The sequence below is a fragment of the Hippocampus comes genome, unplaced genomic scaffold (genome assembly GCF_001891065.2).
Source record: "Hippocampus comes isolate QL1 unplaced genomic scaffold, H_comes_QL1_v1.1 scaffold142, whole genome shotgun sequence".
NCBI classification, from domain to species: domain Eukaryota; kingdom Metazoa; phylum Chordata; class Actinopteri; order Syngnathiformes; family Syngnathidae; genus Hippocampus; species Hippocampus comes.
The window spans coordinates 1,548,210-1,573,243 of NW_017805482.1; the positions used below are offsets into that span (position 1 = coordinate 1,548,210).

At 41.0% G+C, this 25,034-nt stretch overlaps 4 protein-coding genes across 5 annotated transcripts in view; 2 read left to right on the plus strand and 2 right to left on the minus strand.

The window, feature by feature from the left end:
* The window catches only part of tmem266 (transmembrane protein 266), a 49,342-nt gene extending 36,113 nt beyond the window's left edge, over positions 1 to 13,229 (plus strand). The window contains exons 4-11 of the mRNA XM_019875945.1: positions 1,285 to 1,439; positions 3,854 to 3,927; positions 5,223 to 5,279; positions 5,383 to 5,521; positions 7,170 to 7,285; positions 8,110 to 8,302; positions 10,223 to 10,285; positions 10,358 to 13,229. Coding sequence (XP_019731504.1) covers positions 1,285 to 1,439; positions 3,854 to 3,927; positions 5,223 to 5,279; positions 5,383 to 5,521; positions 7,170 to 7,285; positions 8,110 to 8,302; positions 10,223 to 10,285; positions 10,358 to 10,956 — 1,396 coding nt within the window. The 3' untranslated portion in view covers positions 10,957 to 13,229. The remainder of the gene's footprint in view (positions 1 to 1,284; positions 1,440 to 3,853; positions 3,928 to 5,222; positions 5,280 to 5,382; positions 5,522 to 7,169; positions 7,286 to 8,109; positions 8,303 to 10,222; positions 10,286 to 10,357) is intronic.
* Position 13,230: 1 nt separating this feature from the next.
* etfa (electron transfer flavoprotein subunit alpha) lies at positions 13,231 to 17,996 on the minus strand. Its single transcript, XM_019875946.1, has 12 exons — positions 17,866 to 17,996; positions 16,957 to 17,106; positions 16,754 to 16,835; positions 16,604 to 16,686; positions 16,312 to 16,411; positions 16,084 to 16,194; positions 15,859 to 15,960; positions 15,645 to 15,713; positions 15,472 to 15,554; positions 14,648 to 14,713; positions 14,481 to 14,561; positions 13,231 to 13,562 (listed from the first exon to the last, which is right to left on the minus strand). The coding sequence occupies exons 1-12, from the start codon at positions 17,935 to 17,937 to the stop codon at positions 13,527 to 13,529; spliced, it is 1,035 nt and encodes a 344-aa protein (XP_019731505.1). The 5' UTR covers positions 17,938 to 17,996; the 3' UTR covers positions 13,231 to 13,526.
* Positions 17,997 to 18,999: 1,003 nt separating this feature from the next.
* On the plus strand, positions 19,000 to 23,024 carry isl2a (ISL LIM homeobox 2a). Of its 2 annotated transcripts, none has more exons than XM_019875885.1 (6): positions 19,000 to 19,297; positions 19,541 to 19,730; positions 19,856 to 20,115; positions 20,326 to 20,612; positions 21,573 to 21,740; positions 22,588 to 23,024. In XM_019875885.1, exons 1-6 carry the CDS (start codon positions 19,240 to 19,242, stop codon positions 22,702 to 22,704), a joined length of 1,080 nt encoding a protein of 359 aa, XP_019731444.1. In that variant the 5' UTR covers positions 19,000 to 19,239; the 3' UTR covers positions 22,705 to 23,024. The 2 variants fall into 2 exon arrangements, with proteins under 2 accessions (XP_019731444.1, XP_019731445.1); XM_019875886.1 differs by having other exon boundaries at positions 19,970 to 20,115.
* A 1,348-nt stretch (positions 23,025 to 24,372) lies between these two features.
* Positions 24,373 to 25,034, minus strand: part of scaper (S-phase cyclin A-associated protein in the ER) — a 21,153-nt gene continuing 20,491 nt past the window's right edge. Inside the window, exon 9 of the mRNA XM_019876006.1 lies at positions 24,373 to 24,924. Coding sequence (XP_019731565.1) covers positions 24,824 to 24,924 — 101 coding nt within the window. The 3' untranslated portion in view covers positions 24,373 to 24,823. The remainder of the gene's footprint in view (positions 24,925 to 25,034) is intronic.

Here is a 25,034-nt window from a genome sequence, read left to right on the forward strand (position 1 = left end):
TCTTTGTGATTGATTGAAAGAATGACGTGAGTGAAAGTTACCCATCTCAAGCGCCACCCCATCACTCCACCTGATGTCTTTCTTCCATCTGGACATTCTCACACAGCCGACGCGCCATCACGTCCATCTCAGCCCGCTATTGATCGCCCTCATGATCTAATCCCCTCGCTTTGCCCTCCTGTCAGCTCACCTTCCATTCCCCTCCCCCACCCCCACCCGTTGATGTCTTCATGAAGCAGCGGCAGCAACCTTTCCTCTTTCGCTTCAAGCAATATCCCCGTGCGCGTATGTGAGATGCACGCGCGTCAGCGTTCCTTGGAGCTGCCGCACATTTGATCCGAACCTGACGTGACCCCGAGAGCCATTGAAGAGATCCCCCCCACCCCACACCCCCACTCCCCGCTTACTTTTACCACTGAAAAAGCCTCACTTACTCGTAAATACTTCAGGTCCTCAGGTTTGAAGCGATTTCCCTAAAATTAAGTTTCGTGCTGGGAGTGATCGGTCATTGCCATGTTCCGTGCCTTCAGACGGGGTTCTTGAGAGCTTTATTAAATAAATACTTTTCCTGCCTGGCCTGAGTGAGAATGTCGGGATGAATTATTGTTCCTCTTCCAGGGAGTGTGAGTTACATCGCACGCCATTTCATCTTGCTCCTTCCATCTCTTCACTAATGCTCCACAAATGTCTCCTGGAGACTTACATTTTTTTGGGGGGGGTTAATGTATTTTTTTTTTTTAGCTGTGCTCCTCCACAGCATGCCAAAATTGTATACTGTTCCTTGATTTAAAAAAAACAAAACAAACAAACACATTCTGCTGGACTCAAATGTTGCTGGAACCCCCGCCACTACTTTTGGCTTTGTACCTAAAAGCAAGTGGTGGGCTGCTTTTTTTTTTTTTTTTTTTTTAGTTTTTGTCCTACTTTGTTAGATCACATCTTTCATCAGTTTTGTATCTTCTTCTGGATTGGGACATATGTCTCATATTTTCATTTGTTTCACCAATTATTGACGATATATTGTCATGACCGAACGAACAAGATCCTGGATGCAAGCGGTCGAAATGACATGAGATGAGAAGGCCAAAATGGAATGGCACATTTGTGTCAGCATCAGTTATTGCGTTAAGCATGTCATTTTTAACATCAGCTGATAGAAAAACAAAGTCACGTACGCTGAATGATTTGTGTTTGTTGACCTTTCTCGTTTTATCGATGGGATCTCGCCTGTCAGAAAATAACATGGGGCCCATCACTTCCTCATCTCGTATTTCCCCTTTCCAGGTCCAATTGGCTGAAGCCGTGCTGCGGGGGCCGGGCGGCGCTGTGGCAAGTGTGCCTGGCGTCGGCCGGCTTCAATTGCGTCCTGGTGGCCTGCGTGGTTCTGGTGGTGCTGCTGCTCACTCTGGAGCTGCTCGTCGACACAAAGCTGCTGCAGTGTGAGTAAACAGATGCGAATTTAGGAGTCCAGCTGTTCCTTTTAATTGACGAGCGTCAGCGCTTGTCTGCACCTGCAAACGCTGTGTAGCATGTCACGGCTGTTGCGAATGTGCAATGAACAAGCTGCTGGCTTTTCTGCCAAGTCATCATTGTCATGATTTAAGTCAGTAATTACATCGTTTGTCATTTATGGAGTGGCCACGGAACTACAGCCGCAGCACCGAAGCATACAAGACGAGGTTTTTTTTTTTTTTTTTTTTTTAAATCTATGCGGTGGTGCCCTGAGATGATGCCTTCAATCGTCTTTTCCCATTTAAATAAATATAAATCCCATTAATACGCCTAAAATTAAATATATTGCAGTATGTTTTTAACGAGCAAAATAGCACTCCATGCTATTTGTCTTCATAAAACTTACTTAAATTTAAAGAATTAATTGTTCGGCATCATGATTAAAACTACTGTGACTCCTGCTACTTGGCTACCAGGAAGCAGTTTGTAATGCAGTAATGAAGATGCAAACTAAGAAGACTTTTAAGGGTGTGATATAGTGAACTGCTGTCCTCGTAACTGTTCTTCACAGAGGATAAAGAATATATCCCTTCGAGTACTGTGATAGTGTCTCTTTTCATGTTTTGCTTCACTGTTGGCGTTTAAGTATCCATTGCTTATAGGATTATTACATTGCATGTCGCTTCTGTTATATGTTAGCTTTAAGCTATCAGGGGTATTCTTAAGTCAAAGTTGCTTGGTTGTATTAAATACACATGGAATACTCTTTCTTTTATGTTCATTTTGACAGTACATTTCAACTGGGGAAACATTGTGGACTATTTGCCAAACTGCTGTTTATTGTGAAGAAAGCTGTGTTGAGTTCACTGCCACAATACAGCGCACGCACCGTCGCTCCAATTTTTGCTAGCAAGCCAAAGCAAAATGATTTTGTTGTATTATTTTGATTTTTGTTGAATGTATGTTAAATAAAAATGGAATCTCGACATTAAAATCGCTGTAATGTTTTGTCAAACTTAAAAATATAAATGGTCTCTCAAAATTTTCCAGAGATATGTTGACATGGAAATTCGAAAATGATCCAATTTTTTTTTAAGTAACTGTGAAGTACGTACGAAAGATAATATATGATTATTTCTTGGAAAACGTACAGAAAGACCAAAGAAAGTCATGTCTTATGTCTTATTCATTTGTACATGTCTCCTATCTTTTAACTTTTAATGAGATGAGTGGTCCCAGAATGTTCAACATGATCCCAGGCGGGAAAGACTCGCTGTGATGTAATTCCGTGCAATCTACTTACAACACACACGTTTTGAAACAGCGGTAAACTGCTTTTATTTTGTTTGCGATATCTTAATAATTTATACCATACTTTTTTTTTTTTTAAATAAAATGTTAAAAGCACGGTTCAGTATTTGATTCAAAATGGGCTCAATATTCAAGAAGTACTGTATGTACAAACCCCTGCAGCGATGCACTGAAAATGCAGCATTCCCACAATTATCATAAAAGTCATTCAAAGACACTGAGTGGAAGGCTGCAAGGCTTGATATTTTTATATACCATGTATTATTTATTTTTCTATTTATATAGAGTTTAGATATGTTCTGTGCTTAAGAAGGGTAGTCCACATGTTTACATATCATTGTACATATCAAGTACATTCTTTTTTTTAAATTGTTCAGTTTAGATACTCACTTCCTTTATGGAGTATCTCTCAATTTTCTTGATATTCACGTACTACCGATGGGGGAAAAAAAAAGCCTCAAATTTGAATAAAAAGTGAAACAAAATTCAAAGTGGCAACTTTTGGGGGGGATTTTTTTTTTTTTCAAATGTATCAGAAATTGGGACCCCGAACTTCAAAACACTGATGAAAACTTACTGACCACTAAATCACCATACTTCCCAAACAAAAACAAAATTCCGTTCACTTTTGGATTGCGTGAAAAATGACCTCAGTGTCCATTTGTTTTCATATTAATTCACACTAAATTCTCGTAAGGACGGTCTGACTATCTATTGCTTGTACACTAGTTTATCTTCTCTGTCTTCTGACCAGAGGCAACTGATCGATCATGGTCTTGGCAAGCTAACTGTCGCTTTAGCATTGCACTGTTGATATACTTTGCCAAGCGGTGTGACCCGCGGAAACCCGATGTCACCTTCATCCACGTCATCTGTCCTGATCAAGACACGCTCGTCCATCATGAGCGCAAGGTTACGGGGCATGTGACCAATGTGAATGTGTTTAATGCCAGCCGCTATACGTTTTATTATCCCAATAAATACACAGGCGGATACACATGCGTGAGCTTTGCTCCTCCAGGAACGTTCGTTGGTGTCACATAACTGTAAACGAGTCAACTGACCCAATCGTGTTTCTCTTTCCCTACAGTTAACAACGCGTCCCAGTTCGCTGGCGTCATCCACTGGGTCAGCCTGGCTATCCTGTCTGTGTTCTTCACCGAAGTGAGTCTCCATCAGAGCTACAGTCAGCTAAGGAGCTCCTCTTGCAGATGGAAAGGAGAAATTAGATTACTTTGTATTTAGCCTGAGAGCAATCAATAATAATTTAAAATGTGAGTGGGAGTCACAGAGTAACCAATGACATGATCACAATGTTTTGCACTGCAAAAAATGTGGAAGATGCACAGTTTTCAAAATTTAACCATGTGTATATAAACATTTAATATTTTATATGTAACATGAATGCATCAGTTATAAATTCATTAACATAATATTGTATGCATTGATGAACATTTACTGTCCAATACAATAGAAAATTTGACATTATTATTAATAAAAACATAATATACACCAATAAAAAAACATAGCACAAACCAATACTGTATTTCTATTTAAAAAATAATATCTGTACTGTGGCTATAAGGATTAACAAATCAGCCCATTTGAAAGGGGGTCATATCCATTTTTTTTTTTTGCAGATTTTTTTTAAATTCACATTACAAGATAAAGCAAAGATAATGACATTCCAACAAAGATTTTTAAAAATCGACCTTTTTTTTTGCACATTTTTCTCGCTGTTGTAAAATTAAACAAATACTAAAGGACCACATATTGTAAAACAGTCAAATGTTCTGCCTTTAATTAATGTCTTTGTTGTCAGCATTGAGGGGCCCAAAAAGAGATGCGATTTGATCATTCTGTATATTTTCTTAATTAATCAGTCATCGGATATCGAATATCAGAATCATCATCAGCCTAAAAAAAAAAACATATCAATCTCCACTTAATCTTATGAAATGGTATTCGGCCCACACTGGAAATAATGTATATTTTTTTTTTTTAACGAGAAATAAAACCCTGACACTTTTAATCAACACTCAAACTGAGAACCTCAGAACTGCAAGGCAGATCCTGTAACTGCTTGCCAACCATGCTGCCTAATGCCAGCATATGCAATACAAATGCATGCCGCATAATCAAGCGTAGTTGTTCTTGTGGCTCCAAATAAGCGCAGGTGTTCAAGTATTGATCACTGCTTCCTTTACAGCCCGGGATGTTTTTCTTCCTCAGACTTGACGAGCCCACTGCTAACATTTCAATTCATTAGCAGGTTAGCCGCAAGGAATGAACCCGTGTGCACAGCAGCAGTAAATGCCACCACCTCTGTCTTTTATTGGGAGTTACGACCCAGCATGCACTGCTTCCAGCATCCGCTGTCCCGTATTGGTTTAGTTAGACTCTCCTTATTTTCTCACATCTTTGCAACAGTTTCACCTTCTCTCTGTCTCCATCCTCAGACCGTTTTCAGGATTGTGGTGCTGGGGATATGGGATTACATCGAGAATAAAGTGGAGGTAAGCTCCCGTGGGTGCTATTAGTCCCGCCTCAGGGCCTCCCTTCACTGCAGTGTCATTGCCTCAATGTCACTGCTCAGCGAGTGTTTCTTTGTCGCCTCAGGTGTTCGACGGAGCTGTCATCGTCCTTTCGCTGGCCCCTATGGTGGCCTCCACCGTGGCCAACGGGCCCAGCAGCCCCTGGGACGCCATCGGCCTCATCATTACGCTGCGCATCTGGAGGGTAAAAAGGGTAATCGACGGTAAGGATGACGCTATGCGTGCAATGGTTTGTTGAGTTGTCCTCTGTAGAAGAGTTGCAGGGTGGGGAGTAGAAAAAGATCCAAGGGGGGTAGAGCATTTGTGAGCCGGCATCGCAAAATGAGTCAGAAGTTGCACGGGTAGATTCCGAGATACGAAGTAGTAGATGGTTCAGTGGGTCAAACGTCTACATCTTTAATTGAAGAATTTTCATCAAATAGCATTTTAAAAAAAAAAAGCTCAAGTTCATGACCCCAAAATACTGGCCTCTGATTGTCTATTCATTTGAGTAGCATAATGATCACTGAACGTAAGATGCAGCAGCGCACTGTCGCAGCCGGGCTAGCTAGCCCCTGCGCCTCTGTGGCGGCCCTGTTGACAGTTGCAACTTTCCCACCAAAGGCAAAGATTGGACATCATAGTCATAACTAGCTTATTTCTCAACTGATTTTCATGAGGTTACTTCCAGTTCCATTGTAATGATTCGACGCCGTTGTACACAAACGTATGCAGCACAATGTATTGGCCCCTCCTAGCTTAGCGTTGCCATTGACACGTAGTTTAAAGGAGGTTTCTCCTACCCACCTATTCATAGCTGTGGCAATAATGTAATGAGCAATAATTTTGTCATAGTTAGCCAAGCGCAATGGTTGATACGTCATCGGAAAGCTGGAATCATTCTCTTTTTGATTCTGCCAAAACCCTATTTCTAAAATATGGGTCTCTGTGACTCATTGTGCTCTACCAGGTCACCTAAGGACATCCATCGACTATTTTGCATCAAGGAAGGTCAAATGGGAGCACTTTTGAAATAATTACTCGATCTAATCCTTATGAAAGAAAGCAAGTACGCACGTGGTGTGGGTGAGGGTGCGCATATGGTGCCATTCAAGTTAAGACCTGTGTGTGTGTGTGTGTGTGTGTGTGTGTGTGTGTGTGTGTGTGTGTGTGTGTGTCTCCTTTCGAGCTTGTTGCCTCAATTGCCTCATTCGTCGTTATTTTATTTATTTAACATGACTTATGGTATTACGCTGTCCTAATTAATGTGTTTTTGTTCCACTGAGGCAGTTGCTAAGGGCAAACTGTTAAACCAATTATGGAAAGCAGAACACACCATTTGTTGGAAGTCATTGTTGGTTTTAACAGCCTTGCTCCCCCTTGTGGTTTTTCCAATTAGCCGCACGATGGCAGGTGAGCGCCAGTCACAAAAAAACGCTTTCGATTCGTTGAGAACTGAGGTGGCCAGACGTTGATGCTGAATGGCCAAATTTGATTTTCAAAATCGGTCAGATAGGCTTGGTCAATTTTATATGTGGTAATATTAATAAGAGTAAGGATACGTTGAAATGTGTTTAAAAACATGCAGTGTTTTAATTCATTTCCATTTTTCTATAATATTTTTGATTATAACTCACTGAGCAATTGTTGACATTATTAAAATAAATAAAAATGATAAATGCATATGACCTCTGTTTTATTTATATTCAAAACAAAAAGGATTTGTATGGATGCCATGTTTAATATTATTAATTACTAATAGGTTGTCAGGTTGGAATTTCATCATGAACCAAAGACCGCCGAGTACTCCCCGGTGTAAAATAATGACCGAAACCAATGAATGAGGTGTGTTTCTGATCTTTCCCGTCGCAGCCTACGTGCTGCAAGTGAAGGTGGAGATGGAGCTGGAGATCCAGCAGTACGAGAAGGCCAAGGCGGTGAGAGAGGAGCAGCTCGACCGCCTCACTCAGATCTGCCAGGAGCAGGCGGTAAGTGCGATCGGCGTTTCTTGCAGCTCCACTGGCAATTACACTTTGTTACCAGCAGAGAGCAATAACGCTCTATAAAAGAAACGTGGTGACGTAACCCCTATAAACGCCTCTCACAAAAAAATATTTTTTTTTCACCAATTCAAACCATTAAAACTTTGAACTGTTCATCTTATTCGCATTATATTTTTAATTCAAGATGAAACCAAAAATTTTGACGTTTTTCCTCACATTGTCCAACCGATTCAAACTGTTCCAACTTTAAACTGTTCAGATAACATTCCATATCATTCAACAATGTTCAATACCGTTCCGTATCATTTCATTATAATCCGTGATTCCAAAGCATTCCACTTCATTCACTGAGAATTTTTCATTCGGCATTTCAGCTTTCACGTGCAATTTCAACAAAAATTGTCGGGTAAATAAATAAAATCATATTTTTCTTTCAATCAATGGTGTATGATGAAGAAATGAATACAAATCTGATTCGTACGGATTTTTTTTTCTGTTTTATGATAAGCATTCATCTATTTTCAATGCCACTTTTTTCCTCATTAGGATTACGGGTGAGCTGGAGCCTATCCCAGCTGCAGTTGAGAACAAGACGTATAATAAATGAATGGATGACATTTTATGATATTTTTTTTAATCTTTTTTTTTATGTAAGTCCAGTTTTACTGTAACCATACAATGAGCTCTGATGATAGCTCCAAATGAAATCACTGAGTTGTCATCCTCCACCATTTCGATGTGCCCACTTCTTCCGTCTGCGCGAAGAAAGGATATCAATCCCGCCCTTTTCTGTCCCTCTCTCCCTTCAGTTTGAAATCCGGCAGCTGAGGGCCCACCTGGCCCAGCAGGACCTGGATCTGGTGGCGGAGCGGGAAGCAGCCATGCAGATCCACCATATGTGGGGTAAAACGAACAGCAGTTTCCATGAAGTGGACGGACTGGCCCCTGGGGTCTCCGATCATCACAGGCCAGCCAAAGTCCGAGAGACTGGAGGGCCCCCAGGTAACCGTCTGGAATAGGTGCCTCTTTTGTACCGGCAGGTTATCAGATAGCTTGAGCGCACAAGGCGGCGTTCACTTGATGTTTTCAGTGCTAAGTTGTGGCCTCGGTGCCTTGAGACCTGCAGGACAAATGATTGTTGATACACAGACAAGTGAACCTGAAACTGAAGGTTGTTCACGTGGAACTGGCAGCCATGAGAAATCCCTCACACACCGATAATGTCGATGATTAGAATACTAGAATACAACCTTTGAGGTCATCATGCATTAACATAAAACCGTTAGTCAAGGCAATATTTGGGATAACCTTTTAATATTCTTAACTGTCGTATATGGTGTAAGAGCCTCTCATCTTTTTGGTTTTTGTTTTTTCATGAGAAAATGACACAGTTATGATGAGCACACTTGGATTTAGCATGGTTCATGTATCACACTTCTTTTATTTATTTATTTTTTGCCCTTAAATGGCACAATTAGGATGTGCATGTAGGAAAAAAAAACACATGGATTCGCTTCAGATCGAAATCGAGCCTTTTCCAAATGTGGATGAAAATTCAATTTCGTCGATATGCCAATGTGAGTACAGCATAGACGCGGAGATCAGATCAGTCCCATCCTTGCAATCCCGATGTCTCGAAAAACACCCATTTTTGAGGTAAACTCTGTGTCACATTTAATATTTACATTATTTACGTTGAATAATTGTTACATTTTGTGTCGTTAAAATCCCACTGAAAATTTGACAATCATTGTGGCAAATCCACTGAGCGCCTCGAGTGTTACTAAAAGCCCAACAAATAGAGCTGTAGCAGCAAAATGCATTCATAGGCCATTCTGATCTGCTCATTTTATGACAGGTTGACATCACAAACTGGCGCATACTGTTGCTTTCCTCTAACACATAAATATTCCAGTGGCACACCGAGATGGACTGTAAAGCTCAATAGTGACGGGTCATAATTTAGGAGGAGTTAAGGGGTGCAGCTCATGTCCGGGGCCCTCACACACAGAGAGAGCCTTTTGCTTTATCAAAGTTATAAATCATAGCAATACATCTGGGATATGTGCTTTGCTTGACTGCACCCAGTCCTTGTGCACTCGTGTGTTATTGATTGGTTGGAGATGGCCTCTCACCACGTATGACACGATGCACTTTTGACACCGCAGAGATATAAGAAGCTTCTCAAGACACTTATGACCAGTGGCTGCTAAAAATTTGAGACAAACACAAAGACGAACATGGATTTATATTTTTATATATATTATCAGCATATATATGGATATATGTTGATAAATAAATATTATATATAATTGAGAAGTGGGTGGAAAACAATTCAGAAAAAATATAGATATTTTAGAATATTGCAAAAAATATTGCAACATTTTCAGGAAAACTGAAATAGTACTCAATCTTTGCAAAAAATATGTCATAATAAAATGGCTAGAACAGCTGAACTTTAGCTACCATTTATCAAAGACATTTGAAATGGTTATTCCTATTTCATTAGTTTGAATGTGATTGGTTTGTTCTGAACTCCGCCATATCCCCAGTTCTAAGAAGGTGTGCATACTTATACCATCACATTATCGCAGGGGTTTATCTTTACTTCCCTTCTTGAAAAGATTTTTTTGAATATTTCATTTTGGTGAAAGAAGTTTTTAAATGATTGATCTTGCAGTTTTTTTTTTTGACAGAGGTGTGCAGACTTTTTTTGTACTTATCTGTCCTTATTATAGCACATCCACATGGGCCTACACAGAAAATATTCGACAATGATAGAAATATAATGTTATGCAATTAATTGAAATACTGCTCCGTATTGCATATAACAAGAAATGAGAAAATAGTTTTTGTTTTGAGAGTTATCTAGAAAGATCCACTGAATTCTGAGGCGTCACTTCTATCTTCCGCTGTCTTTAGATCACCACGGCCAAGACGACATGAACAACTACATCAGTCAATATTATAGCGAGCCGAGCAGCGGTAAGCATCCACGACATCCCGTTAACTTCACCGTCGATCTGTCCGTATCGGTCATTGTGGCGTCTCTTGTAGACATGGGCGTCCCCGACCCGGCCGCACGCGTCATCACCACAGCGGCCATCGACGTCCACCTCCCCAACAACCCCAGCCATTTCCCTCCGTCTCTGGTGAGCTCCGACGCCCTGTCCGACGGCCTCTCCGACGGCCGACTGCGGCGTGCCAACAGCTCGGCCAGCGACGCCTCGACCACGACGACGTCGCGCATCAGCAGCCGCTCCACCGTGCGCGAGGCCTCCACGTCCACAGACTACAGCGACCAGCGCTGCTACCCACCTCCCTACACCAGCCCCCTGGCGCTGGCCCCTCAGCCCAGGGGGAGTCCCAGCGCCGTGGTGCAGGAGCTGCTCTCCTCTCTGTCCGAGGACTCCTGTCTGAGCCAAAAGGGTCTGGACCCCGTCAACCTCAAACCGCCCAGCCCCACCGGTTCTTCCAAAAACAGCCCCGATCTGGAGAACAGGGTGAACATCTATAACAAGAGGAACCAGGAAAGCCGGCTCGGCTCGCACGCCAAAGCACTCATCCAGCTGCAGGGAACTGAAGCTTTCCTGGAGGAGAAGTACAGGATGATGGAGCCAGTCGATGCGCCCGTCCATCATCTATCCGGGACATAAGGTGGTGGAAGAGAGCAGGAACATGGACCTAAATCAATCCAGTCCATCGTCTGTCTGGGACAGGACGTGGTGGGGAGAGAACAGGAACAAGATCCTCACTTGATGCTCCAAGCCACCGTCTGTCAGTGACATGAGATGGTGTACAAGAACGTGAACCTCAACAGACTCTTGAATCCATCATCTGGCTGAGACATAAGGCAGTGGCAGGAACCTTCATAGATGCTGCTGCCAATAATCTGTCTGGGATGTAACATGGTAGCACAGAGCAGGAACAGGAACCTCAAAAGATGTTTGAATTCATTATCTCAATGAGACATAAGACAGAGCTAGAACAGGAACCTCGATTGAGATCCTAAGCCATCATCTCTCCGAGACATAACATACTGGCACAGAGCAGGAACAGGGTCCTCAAAAGATGCGCAAAAACATTATCTGTCTGAGAAATAAGATGGTAGGAGAGAGCGGGAACAGGAACCTCAAAAGATGTTTGAATTCATCATCTGTCTGAGACATAACAGAGAGCCGGAACAGGAGCCTGGATTGATATCTCAAGCTGTTTTCCGTCTAAGACATAAATTGTCCAAAGAGAGCCGGAACAGGAACCTCAAAAGATTCTTTAATCCATCATCTGTCTGTGACATATGGTAGTGGAATACAGCAGGAACAGAAACCCTCAGAGATGCTGCTGTCAATAATCTGTCTGGGACATAACATGGTAGCAGGAACAGGAACCTCAAAAGAACTTTGAATTCATCATCTATCTGAGACATAAGACGGAGCCAGAACAGGAACCTCAATTGATATCCCAAGCCATCATCTGTCCAAGACATAACATAGTGGCACAGAGCAGGAACAGGATCTTCAAAAGATGCCTGTCTGAGAATTAAGATGGTATAAGAGAGCAGGAACAGAAGCCTCAAAAGATGTTTCAGTTCATCATCTGTCTGTGGCACAAGACGGAGCCGGAGCAGGAACCTCAATTGATATCCCAAACCGTCATCTGCGTGAGACATAAGTTGGTCAAAGAGTTGGAACGGGAACCCCAAAAGAGGCTGGAATCCATCATCTGTCTGAGACATGCAGTGGTGGAAAAGAGCACTAATAGGAACCTTCATAGATATTGCTGCCAATCATGTTTGCCAAATAACATGGTAGAAGAGAGCAGGATCAGAACATCAAATAATGCTCAAATCCACCCAATCCAAAACATATAGTGGCACAGTGCAGGAATGGGAAGCTGCATAGATGCTCCAAAACATCATTTGTCTGAGACGTGTTGGTAGAAGAGGGCAGGAACATGAACCATAATGATAATTAAAAAATTAATAATGATAAAGAAGATAATATGCTCCAAATCATCATGTCTGAGACATAGGGTGATGTAAGAGAACTGGAACATGAATAGATAACCCCAAAACATAATCCCTCAGAAACATAAGAGAAGAAGCTGAACACATGACCAGGCAGATCAATCAATGCCCCAAACCATTCTCTGTTTGAGACATTACATGATGGAGGGGAGCAGGAACAGGAACCTCAATTGATGCTCCAGTCTGGGACCTAACAGTGTATGAGAGCAGGAACAGGAACCTAAGTCAGTGTTCCTGTCAGTTATCAGTCAAGGATATAGGGTAGTGAAAGAGCACAGGAACAGGTATGTGACTAGATAACCCATCCATCATGTGATGGACAAAGCGCAAGTTTCACTTGCATTTGTGTGCACGCATGAACATGCCGGAGGGTCACGTTTCAGGAAATGACTCTCACAGACACTTTTATGATCATTTGCAAGAAACTTGAGCAGCAACAGGACACCTTCCTCATGCTCAACGGACTTGGCACCCTTGCAAGCATGTCAGCTTTTTTTAAACAGTTTGATGAAATTACTGCAGGCTACAAGTGGAATCTGTGTTGAGATAAAGTTGTTTCTAATCTTTGTCTTTCTACTTTAGCTATGTTTGTAACTGAAATTCCATTAATGGAGTTTTAAAAAAACGTTTTTTGCAATTGAGCCAAGTTCAGCTTGGGCAGTGCTGAAATTTTAATATGTGCATTGATGACATCAAAGTCAAGGTGATTGTATGACTGGCTTTTAATGCTTACGAAGGTGTGTAAATATTTGCAAACAGGAGGAATTATGTGTGTCTATTACAAATTGCTCATCGCATGAACCTTCTACAAAATCGCACATCAACTTTATTGTACTGGCAACAGACGTTTTCTATCTCGGTCATCCCGTTAAGCCGACCAATAAAGGGAAAAAGAACACCCGAGTGAGTGGTCAATTGTCACCTTTAATACATCCCAAAATGACAACTCCTGTAGCTTCAGCAGGAATACTTTCCAGACACAGCAGACACTTTCCCATTCAGTGGAATTGCAGCTATCGGAGGGACAAAAAAAATCTGCAAAGTACTGTTTCAATTGTTGACATTTAAAATGTGCGTATATATAAAAATGGTGTCACTGATCTAAAGATATTCCCAGCAGGCCGAGGTGCATCCTGTACTCTTTCTTGGTGGTCAAGACGGCAGCTGCTACATGATAGTTTTCGGACGCTCGTTTCATCCTCACTTGCTCAACGCTTCGGTCATCTCAGGAACAGCCTGGGGAGGAGGCGGGAGGTCAGATTTGACTTTTGAAAATAATCATTATCATCCCAACAAACGGTGATGACGGGCAACCTAAAAGCGCTAAGCCCTCACCGATTAATCAGACGACTGATATTAGCTCTTTCAAAATGGTCGAAAATCATATAACAATATAGGACAAAGATAAATGAGATTGGATTATTTTTGCCGGATTTTTCTCTCTGTTGTAAAGTCCAACTAATACTCAAGGACAAAGTCAAGTTAAACAGTCAAATGTTCTTCTTGAAAGCGTTACGGGATACAAAATAAGTTGCTGTTCATTTTTATATTTATTAGTGATCCGCCGATTAATCAATTAACGGAATTTTATTCTGCCTAATATCGGAATCAGACTTTAAAAAAAAAAAAAAAAATCCTAATAGGTCAGGCCCTAAAAAGAATTGAAATTGTTCCTCAGCGACTTCAGGACAGAGTTCATCCTGAGTATCAATTGTCCTTTTGGGGGGGAAAACGAGCGGAGAGGCCATCCATCCATTTTAATCAGCTATCTGATCGGTAAGCGGTAAACTGATCTCACGCCGCAGGTCACAAGTCCACTGCCACTCACAATTATTACTAATCACATCCACGGGGACGCCGGCACCCTTTACGTGACACCTGTGGCGTGCGTGGGACACCTTGAAGGTACATTGAACAATGTGCTTGTTGTAACTGTCGTAGAACTGTCATACAAAACTAACCAGCATTTTTGTTTAGGTACACTTTTTGAGAAAGCACCTTCATCTATTCGACAAATGAATAATCCAACATGGGCACGCTTCCATTGACAGGGAAAACTGTTTGCTGGCCACTGCCATTTTGTTCGAATTGTTCATTTGATGTATATATTTTTTAAGTTGCAACTTTTTCCACACCGTGTACATGCAATCTCACCTTGAAGAGATCGGCAACCAGGCCGTAGTCTGACACCTGGAAAATGGGAGCCTCTGGATCCTTGTTGATGGCCACAATAGTCTTCAAAAGCATTCAAACAAAACGAGGCCTCTTGAGTCTTGAAAGAGCGCATCCATAATTTCCATTTGACAATTTCGGAAATGTACCTTGCTGTCTTTCATGCCAGCCAAGTGTTGAATCGCTCCAGAGATGCCCACAGCAATGTACAGCTCCTGTGGACACCAACGGAAACATGCTATGTCAACAGGAAGTGGCGCTCGGCGGCGGCTCACCTGCCGCCTCATGAGCTCTGTCTCAGGTTCATGAAACTAAGGAATGAATTTTTCAGTGCACATTCTAGATCGCAGCCCACTCTCAGAGAGGCTCGATATTAATGTATTTTTTTGGGGGGTGGGGCGGTAACCAGCTGGTCTTAACATTTGCAAAAATGAATTAGGTCTGTTTGGTGGTCTAAGAATCAAGCCAGACCTCACGACTCTCAACCTAAGTGGATGAATTGACCCTCAAAGAACCCTAACTGTGCCATTTGCCGAACTTGCCAGGACTTAATGTGTGGATAATCATCACCAGAGAACCTGACCGAAGCGTCGAATGGATAATTAACCTTTCACACAAGGAAAAGCGATGACGCTAACGGCTTGCAAGTATAGTGGAACCTCATCGTCCATTTTCCAGAGCATACATTTGCAGTCAACTGACATGACTCCTACTATACAAAACTTTTAGTGTATGACAATATTTTCTTTCCACCTCTTGCTACTCCTTTCACGACTTATGTTGCCAAAAAAAAAAAAGGCAATACTGTACACAGAGATTTAATCATTTGCTTGTTGCCAAACAGTGCTCTTCTAAACTTTCTTTCAAAAGCTTCCGTTTTATGCATGCATCTTCAAAGGGATATATTTTGTAACTGTATCACCCCGCGGGCCATCAAATTCAAAGGTTCCACTCTCACATCCACGCAACTTACCGGTGCTACAATCTTGCCTGTTTGTCCAACTTGCATATCATTCGGAACATACCCAGCATCCACTGCAGCTCGAGAAGCACCAACTATTAAAAAATAAATAAAAATAAATTGTCGCCATAATTCAAAATACGTAACAATAACAGAATAACATTTGCATTGGAGCAACATCTAACCTGCTGCGTTCATTTTGTCCGCGAGGTCATAGAGCAGTTTAAAGTTTTCTCCACTCTTCAAGCCTCTTCCTGGAAAAATACAAGTAAAAAGTAATCGATAAATTTGAATTAATTAATTTGATGAGAAGTGATATTCAATGAGAGTTGTCTCCACTTTTACATCAAAATAGTCTGGTTTGTTGTGAGTCCTGCTGCAAAAAAAACCAAATCCCACCTCCTGACACGACCACCTTTGCACTGGTCAACTCAGGACGATCACTCTTCGTCAGATTCTGTTCCAGCCACTCAGAAATTCCCACGGCGGAAGCGGCAGCCACTGTAGGTCAAATGAAAACCGCATCTCACACGCTATAAACTACAACCAATGACCACAACATTAGGTACACCTGTAATCCAGTCCAACAATTGAACAACGCTGATGATTTTTTTTTTTTTTCACCATTTTCTGTTGCAGCACTTCCTCCCTCTGCGGGCGCCGCCTCAAACGACGTCCCTCTTACGGTGAACACCTTCACGGGTTCGGTACACTTTACCGTGCTAAGAGCATTTCCTGGTTACATCACATACAGACAGCGTCAGTGATCGGAAAATATCAAGAGTACATTTTGAACTATGGTGTTACAAAATCAGGTTTTGGTTATGCAGTCTAAAAGTAGGAATAGTTTACCAGCATAGATGGCTCTGACAAACGTATCCGGGGACTTGATCTCAATAATATCGGAGATTGGAGCCACATCCAATTTTGCAGCCACTCTTGGCAGTAGGTTCTGCACAAACAACAAAATGACAAAGAATATAAGAGGAGGGGAATTTTCATGTCTCACTAAAATTCTAATTTGCTTATTCTCTCTCTCTCACACACACACACACACACACACACACACACACACACACACACACACACAAACACACACACTTTCTTATAGACATACATAGAGTGCAGGTTGTCCTAGTGTTACCTTTCCAAAGGCAGATGCACCGGCACATATATGGGTGAAGTTGAACTGCTTTTGTGTCGCCAAGACGAGTGGCGTGAGCTCCTCTGGAGAGCAAGACCAAGTGTGAGCAAATGTCATCAAATAAATGACAACACTGGCAATGTCCTGTACCTGGCAGAGCTCCTTTACAAGAGTCGTTCTGAACCACCAAAACTTTCTTCACACCTTGGACTTTACTGATTTCCTCCACAACCTGAAAAAAACAACATTGGGTGTTAAGACACCATTTTAAAAATCGACTGTGGAGTGGGGCATTTTGTGTGTGTGTGTGTGTTTTAAGCAGCCAGGGTATGAGTGAGATGTTTTTTTCACACCTTTGCACAGTTTGTTCCTGCCACAAGACAAGCCACCTCTCCACCAAGTTTACTCGCAGCACTGATAGCGTTCAGTGTAATCGGCGTCAACTTGTCATTGTTATGTTCCGCAACCACCAAAGTGCTCTGAAACCTTTGCAGCACGGCAGCCTGTAGGACAAAGCAAAATGTCAGTATGACACCCAACTTAAATAGGTATGCTAAAACTGACCATTATTATCTTTGTAAAGGCAGAAAATTTGACGCACCTCTTTTACCGTGCATGTGGACCTAATGTTGCCCCTTGCCATGCAAACGTAATGATTTGATTTAACATAAAATGAAATTTTATGTTGCGTGTGAACAAGCAATCCGGTGGTCTGTAGTTGTGAAACAACACAAAGTTGTTCATTCACCTTAAGATAACGCCAGCCTCATATGGACGGAGTCAGACATTACTAGTCGAAAAGAGAGCATCCATGCAAATTGCTTACACAACGGTCACAATTAAGAGCAACGGTGTATCCTATATTTCCTCTTTATAATACGTAATTTTGCAGCTCATTGTATAATACATGTTAAATATTTCCAGGTCAATGACAAAAGTCTGGTTTCGACTCGTCTGTTTGCCAACACAGAAGTTTCATAACCACCGTGCAACTATGCTAACACTTAGCATTAACAAAGACCACCCTAATCGAATCATAATCAAACATTATAAAAGCTTATCTGACTTATGTTTTGTCCGTCAAGCGCATGTATGTGTTTGAACCGATTGTGGGCGACGACTTTTGACGAAGAAATGCGCCTGCCTGGCCAGCAGCTGCAGCAGGAAAACAGGTGAGATAGCGAGCGTTTTGAATTTATCTCAAATAGAAGGACAACAATTCAGTAATATTCTTAGCCAGTTAATAGCTGTCAAGCTCTTACCAAGCGTGTCACGTTCGTTTTACAAAAAACTCTGTTCATCGTGAACTGCGGTCGGGTCAGGACGATCCTCATGCACTGCAGCACTGACGCGTTCGGCGAAGACTCTGTGCCAAAGGTCAGCCGACGTCATTGCCGTACTTCTCGCGAGATTAAACGAAGGTCGACGCATAAAGTCTCGATAGATAGATAGATAGATAGATAGATAGATAGATAGATAGATAGATAGATAGATAGACTTGAGGAAAATTAACTTGTGACACATATGGAATAATCACACATATACACTTGTTTAATAATACAGTAATTAGAACCGACAAAAATAACGAAAATATTTTGGGAAGGTTTTAACCAAATGTATAGCTAACCAACCAACCGTTTTTCTTTTTAAAAAATTAAAATATAAAATTGTTACATTAAGTTAAGCGACTATGGTAATTTTTAGCAACAAAATTAAAATATAAAATTGTTACATTAAGTTAAGCGCCTATTGTATTTTTTAGCAACACAAAATTTAGTGGAATTTTATTTTTGTGTGTATGTATTTATTGAAAATAACTTGGGTATGATTTACACACATTGAAATTAACTACTTTTTAATATATCGGTCTTCATTAATATCCACCACTTGCCACAACACGTGCACGACACAAGAGTTTTCTTTAAAATGTTGCCTCTACAATACATGACGCAAAGCAGATTTCTATGAAGAAATCCAAGTTAAATTTCAAAAGAAATGATAGCACCAAAAATGTCTTCACTTTGCTTTTTTTTGTTTGTTTTGTGGGACTAAATTGGTAACACTTTCCATCCAGTAGAGGGCTCTGTAGAGTGCAATTCAATACACTGAGGAACAAAACAACTCAGATTTTAGTTGTTTGTTTGTTTTGACAGGTATAAATATAATATAACAAGATATAATGAAATACCAAATAAAAAATGACATAAATATATTAATTACCACCAGTCCTAAAAACTAATACAAATCCACGTTTTATATTTTTTTTTCACTTCTTCAGATTTATAAAAACTCAAAATAGCAAAAATAAATAAATCATATTAAGTTAATGGAATGAAAAACAGTAAGAATCATTTTGAGCCAAACTAAATATCGACACATGTAATAAGAACATGCATCTGGCAGCTCTGGAATTCCTTAAAAAAAACTCCAAGTCGTTACCCCATCATGTCTGACAAGCTTAAAAAAAGTGCTTCCAGGAGGGTTGCATTTTCATGCTGGCCCCCTTCTGTGTGTACGCACAGGTCCCATGTCTGCGACGTCACAGGTTGGGGGAGCTTTGTTTTGTGCCCTCCTCTCTTGCGGCCAACACAAGTTGAAGGATCCAGCCAGGCGACGGGACGCTCTCTTCCTCCCGTATGGTGGACATCCTGTTCGATGCCTCGTTCTTGGATGATATGGGGGATCTTTCCAAAAGTAAGACTTGCAGTCTTGTCTTTTTGTCATGAGGACTGTTTTTTTTTTCTTGTTCTTGAAGCATCGTCTCAAAATCTGCAACTGTAAATGAATCAGAAATTGTTACAATTTGCATTAGGTGCTTTTGTTTTTTAAACATGATTAATTCTGTAGACGTTCCTCCAAAGTGATGAAACTGAAATGATGCTGTGTGGCTCATGCATGTATGCATATTATATCAATCCACGTGTCACAACCGTGCAGAGAAATCAGGAATTGCAATGTGCGTGGGCTGCGGGAGCCCGATACAAGACCAGTACATCATGAGGGTGTCCCCGGACCTGGAGTGGCATGCAGCCTGCCTCAAGTGCGCGGAGTGCAGCCAGTACCTGGACGAGAGCTGCACTTGCTTCGTCCGAGAAGGAAAGACTTATTGTAAAAGAGATTATGTCAGGTAAGGATTTGATCTTCTTCTTCTTTTCTTTATGCACTAATAAGCGTGCGCACCTGTAAGCCCGATGCGTGTTTGGCTGCTTCCAAAAATAAAAACTTGACTGATATAGTTGACGTCATTTTTAGGTTATTTGGGATAAAATGTGCAAAATGCAAGACGGGCTTCTGCAGCAGTGACTTGGTGATGAGAGCCCGGCAAAGTGTGTATCACATGGAGTGTTTCCGGTGCTCCGTGTGCAGTCGACACCTCCTGCCCGGGGACGAGTTTTCGGTGCGGGACGACGAGCTACTGTGTCGAGCCGACCATGCACTGTTGCTGGATAGAACCTCCGCGGATAGCCCGCTGAGCCCCGGGAACATTCACTCCAGACCCCTGCACATCTCTGGTATAATAATTATTATTATTATTATTATTATTATTATTATTATTATTATTATTCGTTAACATGCACAATACTGCAGCTTTACACGTTGGTTGGTAAAATTATAAAACGTAACTTGCTTGAAAAAGGTCACCATTTAATTTTGATAGTTCGATATCATATTTTTCCCCGTGTGTCGCCTGCTTTTTGTTGATTTAATTTTTCTTCCTTCAGACCCAGTCTCCGTTCGGCACCCACCTCATCACCGGAACCACATTCACAAGCAGACAGAGAAGACCACCCGGGTCCGGACGGTGCTGAACGAGAAGCAGCTGCACACGTTGCGGACTTGCTACAACGCCAACCCGAGGCCTGATGCCCTGATGAAGGAGCAGCTGGTGGAGATGACCGGCCTGAGCCCCAGAGTGATCCGGGTCTGGTTCCAGAACAAACGCTGCAAAGACAAGAAGAAGTCCATTCTGATGAAGCAGCTGCAGCAGCAGCAACACTGCGACAAAACGGTCAGTTTGCCGCCTTTAATTTGAGTTTAAATGAATGCAGTTTGGAATTAAAATTTAGGGCTGCACGGTATAGCCTATCGAAAAAAAATGTCATCGTCAAAAAATGGCCCGTGCAAATAGACGTGCAACAACGTTTCATATGGAAATGTATATTTTTTATCTGACTTAGACCAACCAGATGCACCCTTAAATGTGCATCGCCAACCAAAAGGTGAACAGTATGTATGGGCCATTACTAAAACTAAATAACCTTAAAAATACACACCTATTAAAAAAATGTAAGTCATTACAATTAATTAGCGAAGCATACTTTGAGCCTGCTTATTTTGCCTGCATAAAAAATATATTTTTTACATCACAATAACAATGTCATTTCTTTTGGTACATATGTTAAATATCCCAATATTGATATCGCAGTATTCAACACCCATGTCACATTATCACGGTTTCCCAATATCGTGCAGCCCTAGTGCGTATTGATTTCACCTTGAAACAAGAACGAGCATCTAAATGAATCAATTCATGCCAATATTTAAATATTAATTCTTTAGGTCAGGAAAACAACTTGATGAATGATATTTGAAATGGATTAAATGAATAAAAAGACTTGCCTTTTCTTCTATATCTTCGATTCTTCTATAAAAAAACATTTTTCCATATTTTCCAACATTTTTTATATTTGTGCTTGTTCTTTTTCACAATTTAGTGTGAGTGTGCTGTGCCATTTGAATTTCTCCTCTCGGTATCTATACTGCATTTTCTTATGCATATTATTTTATTTACTGTATACGAGCACATCACAGTATGTCATTAAAATATGCTGTCCAGTTGAATATGATTTTAACTATCCTGACGTCAACACAAAAATGACATTCGATTATTTTTATTACAGGCTAGAAATTGTACAGTACATTTTAGGAGCTTCTTCACGGACTTGTGAACGTACATTATCGCATGTAGAACCTGCAGGGCCTGACAGGAACGCCGCTGGTGGCAGGCAGTCCCATCCGCCACGACAGCACCGTGCAGGGAAACTCCGTGGAGGTGCAAACCTACCAACCACCGTGGAAGAGCCTCAGTGACTTCGCCCTGCAGAGCGACCTGGACCAGCCTACCTTCCAACAACTGGTAAGAATGACAACGGGGAGAGCACACCACGTGCACGCACGGAGACACTTTATTAGGTACACCAATGCCATTCAGGACAGAGCGGTTTGACAGCGTCATAGAGGTAATAATTAACCAGAGAGTTATACTGAGCTTTTTGCGGGGGACCAACATTTGATAAGCTCCTGCAAACTACAGCAATATGCATATCGTCAATTGTGCGCATTTGAAAAACAAATTGAGCCGCATGTTAATAACATTTTATCCAATGCACGAAGTCGCTAACAAAATAGTAGAAACTGCCTACAGTGCCGTTTTACATCACTACAAACTACAACCAAAAGAATGAAGAAATTGTTATGTAAAGGCCTTTTTTTCCATTTTCAATAAGGATTTATATATATAATCTTGTGTCATTCGCATGTGGCCAATATAACCAAAATAATAAAGACAGCGCCTTATTAAGCATTAAAGTCACTGCATACTATGACGATAGACACTTAGCAGTCACGAAAACGTTATTTGTGTCTATACAAAATAATGACAGTAATAATAATAAAGAGGGCTGGAGCTGAATATACGATTATTCATGAAAATCAGACTATGCATAGATACATAGCTAGGCTCGTGCAATTTAAATAATTTTTTTTTGGTTTTTAGTTATGCATTAAAATAACTGTCTACAACTACTTTAAAATATCAAGAGAGCACCGATATTTATTTGAATGTTTATTTATTCTGAAAATAAGCACACCTTGACGTAGCCTAAGACTTTAAGATATTTTCCCTTTTATTATTCGTTAGCTAATCAAATATCAGCTTGATATTTTAAAAGGAAAAAAACTAATACAACGACCTGTTGTTTCAGATGTCTTTTTCCGAGTCGGGCTCGTTGGGGAACTCATCGGCCAGTGACGTCACCTCACTGTCGTCTCAGCTTCCGGACACGCCGAACAGCATGGTACCGAGTCCGGTGGACACGTGAGGAGCTCGGTCACGGGACGCCAAATACACAATTAAGGACTTCATCGAGAACATAACAATCATAAGATGCTGCTGCTGGATTTACTCGAGAGGATACTCAACCATCCCTACTTTTTTGGGGGTGCTCAAGGGCACTAGAAGCGGATACGCCTTGTGGGATTCGAACGTGTGGACAAACATTAATCAAAGTGTCTCAGCGGAAGACAGTATACAAGGTGTGGATGTGTACAGCGTCACTCTGTTATCTGCGCGGAGAAATAAGTTATTATTATTTATTGTTATTACGACATAGCCAATCTTACCAATAAAACGATGGTCCAATTCATTGTTTATTTGCATGTTGTCTATTCAGCTTGGCGAATACTTCAAATAACGAGTAGTAGCCTAAATGCTATTGACAGTATATGGCATTTGTCAAATTGGACGGATTAACTGCTTCAGTGCTAAACAAGAAGACAAAAAAAAAACAACTAAAAACCTTCAATGTAATGAAATCGTAAACAATATTTAATAGAGGCCTCGGAACAAGTTGGTTATCAAATACAAAAGTATTGGTGAAAATAAGTAAAAATTAAATAGGTTAAAAAAAAGTATTCCATTTTTATTCTTACATAAATTAGGATTTAAAAAAAAATCACCTTGTTTAAAAAAATCACTTTATGTCCTCGAAATTCTTTTGTCTTGATTCCAAATGGCTACAGTCCAGACAGACGACAGTCTTATCTGCATCTGGCATCACCTGCCAAGGGTCCACTAACAGGGGCCGCAACACACGGGGTCGATGGGGGGTGGGGGTGTGGACTGCTAGTTTAAGGAGAGGTGGGGGGTACTCCACATCGCTCTAGGACGTATCTTGGCGTGTCCTGAGTTTATTTTCCTTCCAGTAGGAATGCCGCACGGCAAATAGCCGCTGGACAAGAGGGAGCAAGCGGGTCAAGCCGGGCTTGACACAAGACACCTTCACAATTTGTTTGGGAGGATCCGCTTTTATCAGTGCCAGGAAACGGACACTCATTGAGGGGTCAGCGCACGTAAAGATCAGCTTGTAGTGAACGGGGCTGCAACTCTGTGCAACTTGAAAAGAAAAGGGCTTTAGGACATGATTGTATACACATTAAATGGGGAAATCCATTCCCCTAAGTATTATTTCCAATTTAATGAGTTAGACTTTCCAACTTGTAAATTTGGGTCTTACCTCACAAGTGGAGAAGTGAAGCAAGGAAACAACTGCAGTTGTATCCAAATTGTCATTTTCTGTGCGAAATACCATCTGCAGCTGTAATTGAACTGTAAATGATCTACAAAAGCAAATTTTAATTAGAGATGGATGTTCACCAAACATAATTTTGATGCTGATAAAAAAACGCAAATTTTCTTTTCCTCTATAGCACAACAGGTTTAAGATATTTTTAACACTTTTGTTTTCTCGGTTCCCATTTGAAATATATTGCTATATTACATGTGTTATTGTTACAATATTATTATTTTGAGCCTGGTGTGGTAGAGAGAAAAACGAGGGCAGATTTGGAATTGGGGTGTCACATAAATAAATCTAGAAAAGTTTACTTTCATAATTGATGACAAATTGCAAAACAGTGTTCATTTAACTCAAACCACAATGTTTTGACAGACTGATCAAATTTATGGTGAGCGAAACAAACAACAGCAATTGAGCAAAATGAACTTTTATTACATACATTAATAGAAACTATAATGATACATTAACTTAAATATTTAACCTGTGCGTTAACAGTAATCTACGATTAAATTAGCGTTTTGCCTTCTTAAGGAAGAAACCGAAAAAGGTGCCAGTAAGAAAAAAACATTGTGAACACGTTTGGAAGTAGTGGATGTCATGACTGGCATAAGATGAGTACAAAATAGGACAAATGTAATAAATAAATAAATGTACGTTTCCAGAACAGAAACAAACTTTTGTTGCTCTTAAACAAACAAGCTATTTGGTGCAAATTCCTCATGCACATCAGTCTGCTTTCGCAGCAGGTGCAGCAACACAGAACAAGGCTTTCACATTTTTTTTCTTAACATTTGAAAGGTTTTTTGTCAGATCAGCTTCAGGTCAGAGAGTCGATGGTGCTTTTCTTGAAGGTGGCAGTCTGTCACTCGTCCTGCTTTTTGAGGAAAAACTGCAGTGCCGAGTCCCACTGGTCTCGAGGGAAGCGGTTGGGCAACTCGCAGTAATCCAACTGCTCAAGTGATGCTGCATGCGAGAGAGAGAGAGACACACACACACACACACACACACACACACACACACACACACACACACACACACACACACACACACACACACACACACAAATAATGTAC

Coding starts and splice junctions, on each gene's coding strand:
- etfa (XM_019875946.1), bottom strand. CDS start 17,937: ATGAGGATCGTCCTGACCCGACCGCAGTTCACGATGAACAGAGTTTTT. Junction 16,687..16,753: donor TTGTAAAGGAGCTCTGCCAG/GTACAGGACATT, acceptor CTTGCTCTCCAG/AGGAGCTCACGCCACTCGTC. Junction 14,714..15,471: donor CAGGCAAGATTGTAGCACCG/GTAAGTTGCGTG, acceptor TGGTGTCCACAG/GAGCTGTACATTGCTGTGGG.
- isl2a (XM_019875885.1), top strand. CDS start 19,240: ATGGTGGACATCCTGTTCGATGCCTCGTTCTTGGATGATATGGGGGAT. Junction 19,298..19,540: donor TATGGGGGATCTTTCCAAAA/GTAAGACTTGCA, acceptor ACAACCGTGCAG/AGAAATCAGGAATTGCAATG. Junction 20,116..20,325: donor CAGACCCCTGCACATCTCTG/GTATAATAATTA, acceptor TTCTTCCTTCAG/ACCCAGTCTCCGTTCGGCAC.